The sequence below is a fragment of the Clarias gariepinus genome, chromosome 12 (assembly GCF_024256425.1).
Source record: "Clarias gariepinus isolate MV-2021 ecotype Netherlands chromosome 12, CGAR_prim_01v2, whole genome shotgun sequence".
Taxonomy (NCBI): Eukaryota; Metazoa; Chordata; class Actinopteri; order Siluriformes; family Clariidae; genus Clarias; species Clarias gariepinus.
In genome coordinates, this window is record NC_071111.1 from 13,063,373 (window position 1) to 13,071,377 (window position 8,005).

At 38.5% G+C, this 8,005-nt stretch overlaps 1 protein-coding gene across 2 annotated transcripts; it reads left to right on the forward strand.

The window, feature by feature from the left end:
- The first annotated feature begins 2,225 nt into the window (after positions 1 to 2,225).
- si:dkey-39a18.1 (uncharacterized protein LOC557637 homolog) lies at positions 2,226 to 7,262 on the forward strand. Of its 2 annotated transcripts, none has more exons than XM_053509074.1 (6): positions 2,226 to 2,261; positions 2,828 to 2,893; positions 3,055 to 3,178; positions 4,358 to 4,554; positions 4,667 to 4,771; positions 6,340 to 7,262. In XM_053509074.1, the coding sequence occupies exons 2-6, from the start codon at positions 2,847 to 2,849 to the stop codon at positions 6,956 to 6,958; spliced, it is 1,092 nt and encodes a 363-aa protein (XP_053365049.1). In that variant the 5' UTR covers positions 2,226 to 2,261; positions 2,828 to 2,846; the 3' UTR covers positions 6,959 to 7,262. The 2 variants fall into 2 exon arrangements, with proteins under 2 accessions (XP_053365049.1, XP_053365048.1); XM_053509073.1 differs by lacking the exon at positions 2,226 to 2,261 and adding an exon at positions 2,294 to 2,364.
- Positions 7,263 to 8,005: the final 743 nt, after the last annotated feature.

Consider the following 8,005-nt stretch of genomic DNA (forward strand, 5'->3'; position numbering starts at 1 on the left):
CAGCACACATTCACCGCACCCATGTGAGCGAACTCTTGCATTGCACCTGTGTGTGTGTGTGTCAGATTTTCCGGGTCGGTTTATTTAACTATTTGCAGTCAGAAAGAAAGCAACATCCTAAAATTCTTTACTGTAGCTACATACTACAATGTGCAAACCATAGAGAGTCTGTAGAACCCCTTTCATTTTAACCTTTATTCAGAAATAAACCCATACATTGAGTATGCTGGTGAAATGCAAAAAAAAAGGTAGCTTTAGAAACAGGAATGTAAGAAAATGTGAAATAAAATAAATCTTTTTTTGTTTTTTGATAGTGAAACTAATTAATTGACAGTTCTTTCTTTTTTTGCCTTCCATTAACATGCCATCACTTTCCTTCTTCTATTTGTCGTTTACTTTTACATTACCATGGGTAAAGGGGAAAAAAACAATGTTTATTTTATTATTTGATCACTTTCTGTTGATCCCTTTTCAGTGATGAAAGATTTTTTTAGATTACTCATAAAAAGCCTCCTTTTTTTCACACAAATTTGAATTAATGACAAGTTTCCTGCCTGACCCCAGCACAAAACTAGTTCCTGCTGATCTGTTACACATTCGTTTGACGTCATTGTTTGCTCAATAACGAACATCTACTGAGAAAGCAAAAAGTAACTGAACCGAGAATGTTACTGCTAAATGTGTGTGTGAGAATGAAAGGACAAGGTAATGATTGTTGTAGCTGGAATCAGCCCACGGGTGAATGCAGGAGGCCATAAAAAGCCAAATGTTTAGTCTGCATACTTGCTTCTGTCTCATTTGCCCACTAAACTGGGTCTCGTACGCATCTGCAGGAATCGGCAGCATGGAGGGATAAATCGCACGTATTTCACTGATGGATATTTTACTACCTACACTTAGTAAAGAAAACATCAAAGGAGAAATCACAGGAAGTGGGTTAATTTCTATCCAATGCATTATTACAACCTGGCAGAACAGTGCTGGACCATCAAACTGTGGTCTGGAAAATAAACAAAATCATGAGTGACCATAATCAGAGATCACTAAATCCTTGATGATTTTGCATCATAAAACAATCAACAGTAGAAATAACAGCTATGTTTGAAAGTAAGAACATTTCCACATGCACCATGCAGCGAGAACTGCAGGATTTGTTATGAACAGCTGTATACCCACTTGTAAGTGATATTATTTAGGAAACGGAAAACAGATTTGGTTTTCTAGGGAGCATTAAGACTGGATATTGGAGCAATGGGAAAAAGTCATATGGTCTGATGAGTTCCAGAGCAATGTGTGCATCAGGGTAAGAAGGCAAGTGCACAAAGTGATGCACCCATCATGCATAAACATCTGGAGCTCTATAGCAACGTTATTTGACAGTAAAATGAAGTCAGCGGATGACCTGAATGACCAGGTTATCACATCAGTGGTGTTTTTCTTCCATGATGCTACAGGCACATCACTCAAATTGTTCTGTGAGCATTTTTACATGTGTGCTTCCACACTGCACACTAAAATTAAAAGGTGGTCAAGAAAAATATCGGTGTGCAATTATTTTCTTTTGGCGTAGTCATTGTACAATTTCTGTAGAAAAAAGGACACTACATTTGCTCATATATTGTAAATAGCAATCAGCACAGAAGTTTTAAAAAGTTTTTAAAGATGTATTTACTAAAGATATCATGCCAATGAAAAGGAACCTACAGTTTAATACTATTTTTTTGAGTGCTTATACAGCCCCTTCGAAAGTATTAGAACAGCAAGGCTAGTTATATATTTTTTTCTTTTATGATACACTGAATGCATTTATTAAATAAATATTTGAGTCACTCACTTGTTGGTATACCAAGCAAGGCATATGCACCCAAATCTCAAGTGTCAAATACTTGTGCCATGTTCTACGTTGCCTAACACATCTATATGTAAATCTGTAAATAAAGCTGAAATTCTGGTCTGTCATCCCATATTCATTTATTGATGTAAGACCAAAATGTCTTCAGTGTAAAGCAAAAACAAATAATTGGATTTGCTGTTCCAATACTTTAAGACGGGACTGTGTACAGTCCTCTTACGATCCTTTACCTAACCAAGCTGTGAGCAGAAGGAATTTCTTGACAACTCTGTATGGGGTCTTGCTAAGAAGCAGCAGCCAATCAGAAGGGTTTCAGGCTCTAACGTGTACTGCCATGCTAGAGCGGCCAGGGTAATGTCCAATTCCTGACCACGGAGACGCCTAGTGAAGACGAAGACAGCCCAGTCAGGTATATATTTTTTTAATTACATCATATATTCAGCTAGTAGCACACGACCATTATCTGGATTTTTTTATGCTTTTTTTCTGGGATTAACAAACTCAAAGCAATGGTAAGAAAAGTTTTCTTCTATTCTGTATTGCTTTTAAAGCTTTCTTTTAATTCTAGATTGAACATGTACAGACAAAGGTGAGATTAAATAAAAATGCATGAATGAATAGAAAAGAACAGAGATGTATGGTGGTTTATTTCATGGTGGATTGTGCACTTGATTAATTTATCTTTGAGAGCAGGATCCTCCTGGATCAGCAAAGGAAAAATTATCGCCATCGTGGCTCAAAAAAAGTATTTTTTCCCCTCAGTGCGCGCTTTGCTTTAATGCAGCAAAACACCAATTTATATGCTAATGCAGTCCCATTACTAATGGAATTTTAGAAACCATGCTGGTTATAGTAATGGTAAAATCACTGCATAACAAAACTCCAACTTTAATTAAAAGTTATTATTTATAAGATTGAAAGGCTTAGGATTATTGATTACAACTGAAACAACTAATTTTCTAATATCACCTTCAGGTAAGATAAATAGTAGAAAATGGGCATCACAGACAAACACGCTGTCATGGATGAAGCTGCAAACTGGTAAGAGACTGTACTAAACTTTTTATATGCCAATTCAGCTGTAACGTAATAAACATAATTTGTGGTTTCAAATAACACTACTCTATGCAATTTCAAGCACCACTACTTTAAAGCATTAGTCTAAAAAGTAAGAATAATGTATAGTTTTGCCTTGAAACCAGGCCTGCTGGGAAACATTTCCATAAAATGAACCACCATAGGACGAGAAGAAGTCATTCTCCATCTCGAGAGGTTTCTCCAGTACCATCATACTTCTCGGAACCGGTTTCACTCCGAAAGCGTAAGGTAAGTGTTAAGAGGATCCTGGCTGGATTACATGGTGACATGGACACATTTCTGGGGCGGGATATTCATTCATAATTTAGGATGCAATTTATTGTATAACGTTCAACTCAAACCGGGACTTGTAATGAAATGAAGGCATAAACCGATTGACATTTACAGAAGACTCCAAGCATAGACCGCTGATGGGGCACTTGAACTCAGTGAAACATACGTCCATTAATGATGATCCTGGTCGAGGTGACTTGCGGCTCACTGCAGTTGTTCCCATGAGCATTTAGCAAGTGAAACCCCTTATCCTTAAAAATCGACAGAAAGGAAAAGATGCCTCAAGCCAGCTCCACATTAAGGGAGTTCCTGGGAGGCCAGCATTTCAGACGTGACGCAGGCAGTTCAATCATGGCTCCAGCGTACTAAGAATTTTTTTTACCTTAATGGTATCCAAGCACTACTGAAACGCTGGGATAAGTGCATTAGTGTAGCATTATATATGAAAATATTATATATACAGTACTGTATATGTAATAAAATATGGAAAAAGGTATTTTTAACTCTCATAACTGAGTTCTGCTATTCTGCACAATTGAAAGTCCTGGATTGACTTGAACACCCCTCGTATTTGGAACAAACAGGATATGTTTGTTTTTCGAAATACAGAAATACAGATCCAAATGAGGTACACAGGTTTTGTAAAGAGACGTTTTTAAGATTTACAGAACTTCTGGCTGAGACTTAAGCAGATTATTGAGTGCTTTGGGAAAGAGATAAACAAAAATCCTGTGCAAGCAGGAGGTTTCTATTCTCATGATATTGAACATGATCTAATGTTGAATGTGCAGGCTTTACTTATTCCTCCTTAGTAACTGCCTGCTTATCACAGTTTATGCTAATTAATGAAATAGCAGCAACTATTTTTTTATTATAATGCAAAGTTAAAAACAAAAATAACGACACAAGTTGGATTAAAAAATGCATTGACAATAATGTTGCTGGAGTAGATGAACTGCCAAAGATATAGAATATATGTACCACTGGGTTTATAGCTATTAAATATTAAAAAATTTTCATTCATACACAGAAAACTCCTAAGCTGATATTATAAACTAGAGGTTAAATAATTGCAATCTGTAGGATGCATTATACATCCTCCAGGTTGCATAACCATGTTTATGCAATCTGTAGGATGTAACTGGCAGACTGCCTCGTCTAATTAAAGGAGCTCATCAGGACGAAGATGATGATGACGACATCCAGAGTTTAAAAAGCCTGCCCACGGTGATGAACACATTAACGTCTGACCCTAAGATTAACAGGTCACGCGCAGGACGCCAAGGACACGGCATCTCTGATCTGAGCCTTCCGTTTCTCGTCACATCCAAGTAATGAAATACCTTCATGAGAAAATATCCAATCATTGTCTGAACAAGTCATTAAAGCATTTATATACAAACTGGACCTGATGTGTAAATGGCACATGAAATGTTTTTGTAGATGCACTCTGGTTGTGAAAGGTACTGCATGTGCTCGCGCTGAAGGGCTTCTGCCTGCCATCAGTTCCACGACTCTGGAGAGGCCACCATGCAGAGCAGGATACAGGTAAAACACCCTTAAAAGAGAGATGCACTACAAAAGGCAATAAACACTGAAACTACAGTTAGATAAAATGCTCAGGTGGCCTCATTTATCCACGAAAAATAAAATTGCTTCTTTCTTTTCACTCTGAAATATGCCCAGGTGCAACACTCGCAGTGCTTTTCATTGTTGTTTTTCAGCTGAACTTTACTTTGCTGTGAATAACATGTTCATTAAATTCTGCAAGTGCAATTTTAAAAGAGCACAGCCAATATCTTGCACAGCAGAAGCACACAGAGCTATTTTCTGCTTATTGATGATTTAAAGGCTGGTTGGTCACACCACCATGTGAGTGCGTGTAAGAGAGAGAGAGGGAAAGAGTTTATCAGAGTAACAAAGTGCTTAGAAATGCCAGGGAAAGAGAAAGTTTGAAATGAAGAGAAGGGTGAACGAGACAACATAAGAAGAGCATAATAAGAAGAGCATACATATTTCCATAACTATCAGCTTCCACAGCAGTGAGAGAAAATAAATTAAAATAAAATTAAAGTGTCACTATGAAATGAAATAAATGTTTGGGAAAAAAGTGAACTAGCAAGTTACAATACGAGTTAAGAGAGAATTCTAACATTATTTTTATGAAAGGCAAAAAAAAATTTTTTTTTACACAAATAAACATCTCTGGACACTTTGAAGTAGATGGGCTACAACAGCACACCAGGTGCCACTCCTGTCAGCTAAGAATAGGAACCTGGGGATAGAATTCACATGGCCCCACCAATAGAAGATGGGAAAAACAGGTTTGATGAGTCTTGGTTTCTGCTGTAATATTTAGACTGTAGGGTCAGAATTTGGCATAAACAACATCCTGCATCGTATCAACGGTTCAGGCTGCTGCTGGTATAATGGTGTGGGAGATATTTTCTTGACACACTTTGGGTCCCTTAGTACTAAATGGGCATTGTTTTGATTGAAAACTGTTGCTTTGCTTTATGACCACAGGACATTTCATTATAATGAGATAGACATGTCACAAAGCTAAAAATCATCTGGTTTCTTAAACATGACAATGAGTTCACTGTACTCAAATGGCCTCCAGAGTCTCCAGATCTCAATCCAATAGAGCACCATAGGGAGGTGGTGCAATTGGAGATTTGCTCCAAGGATGTGCAGCTGCAGCAACTGTGTAAGGCTCTAATGTCAATATGGAAAAATTGAGGCAGTACCGGATTAAAATTAGGTCCAATAGGTCCTTGCACTAGCGCGGACATGGCTGGTGAATGTATATACAGTATATGTACAGCACTTTATTTATTTATTCATTCGTTCCTTATTCTGGTTACGATCTTGGTTAAATTCGATGCCTATCTCAAGAATAAAAACACTGGTTATCAGGCAGGAATTTATCAGTCCACAGTGCAAGACTTTACACCTAGTGGCCAATTGGTAGTGGCCAATCCACTTACCGCTGGAAGGTCGTAGGAAAGGGATAAAGTTAACGAAAAACGCACACAGAATCTAACTGTACCGTTGTCTTGTCTTAAAGCTTAATGGCATTTTAATGCTGTTCTGTTTATTCTTCCCTTCTTAAGGCAAGACAAAGCAGAAATGGGTTCAACTCAGCATCCTCGCCCAGTCCGGCATCCTCATAGTGAGAGCTGTCTTCCTGAAAAGACATGGAATATAAAATCAAGCTACAACCCCCTGCACTCATCCTCCACTAACAAAATGCCCCTGGGTCCCCGAATCACATTCCAGAGTCCAGTGGTACAGGGCATGTACCCCATCACTCCTGACTTGATGAAAGACAGCAGACATAATGTGCAGGTGTGTCAGCCTGTGAGGCCTGTGCTGAAGAGAGCACAGGTGCTGAACAGAGGAGCTCTTCACTGTCTTATAGAAGAAAGCTTCCTCCCCTGCTCAAACAATCCACATTTGCTTGAACCATTTTCAGGCTTTGAGGAGCACCTTTGTCATCAGCTCCTTAACTCCCCCTTGCCTTACCGTGCCGCTCTGCCACATATCAACTCCGATCACCTGTTACAGCTAGAAACCGTGCTACCTGTGCCGCAGGGGTTAGGCAGTTCCCTGATGCAGCGCACAGTGGAGCTCTGCAACCCACAAGGGAAACAAGTTCCGAGCATCACCATGACTCGTCCCACACCTTCCCCAAAACACCTCCACAACACTGAGAACAGGCATGTAGCTTGAGAGCAAGGTTATGATTGGAAAACATTGGCTTCTTTTTCAGCCAAGTGGACTTTCACACACCACATCCCCCTCCGAAATTAATAAAACAGCGAAGATTTTTCTTTTTTTGTTGTTGTTGCTTGTGGTAAAAGATGAAAAAGTGAATAAAAGAAGACAGATCAAAGTTTCAACTTTGATGAAATATCTAAAGAAACAGCATCATGAAGATAAAGCTTAACGAATAAATGCAAAAATATCCACAGCCTGGCCGAAAAAAAAGTCACACATTTCATTCAAGATTTCATTGCTGGTCTTTGGATTTGATTACGGTATGGTTTTGAATTCAGGTGTGTAATAGATTCCACAAGCTCCCAGAACATTTTCAGAATTTGAATTTTAGAGTTTGCTGTTCCACCATGGATAAAACTCCAGAGATGAGGCTAGGCCCAACCTACTGAAGCAACTGCAGATTATAACACTGCTTTCAGAGGCTTGTACCGTGGGCACTTTGTATGATGAGTGCTTCCATTTTTACCCTGATAAAGGGTCAATCTAAAGTCATCTGGACCAAATTACCTCAATTTCCATTGCTCCAAGGTCCAATCTTCATGCTCCCTAGCAAATTGAAGTGTTTTAGTCTCACAAACAAGAGGTTTTCTTATGGCCACTCTTCTGTTTAAACCCAGTCCTATGAGTCCTCATCACATTATGCTTGTGAAAATGCTCTTACTCTCACTATTTAAAATAGCTGGGTTTTCTGCTGTTATTTTTTTCCATATACAGTATCTTTACTAAGCCTTTTAGTAAGCCCCGTCTGAGCACATTTATTCCATGAAAGTGAAGGTTCAGCACACAGTCCTTACAGGTTTTTAGTTTGGTTTGATACAAAAGAGAGTTTGATACAGGTCAGTAATTTGTCCATTTTGAAGTGGTGACTTTTTTTTTCAAGGGAAGACGGTAGATGTTACCAGTGAGGGCCATTAAATCCATTATTTAAAAATGTCCACTAAAATTTAGTAATGAGGTAAATAGGGAAATTTGGAGAAAAAGATTTCAATTAGTTACACT

Coding starts and splice junctions, on each gene's coding strand:
- si:dkey-39a18.1 (XM_053509074.1), top strand. CDS start 2,847: ATGGGCATCACAGACAAACACGCTGTCATGGATGAAGCTGCAAACTG. Junction 3,179..4,357: donor TTTCACTCCGAAAGCGTAAG/GTAAGTGTTAAG, acceptor TGCAATCTGTAG/GATGTAACTGGCAGACTGCC. Junction 4,772..6,339: donor CCATGCAGAGCAGGATACAG/GTAAAACACCCT, acceptor TCCCTTCTTAAG/GCAAGACAAAGCAGAAATGG.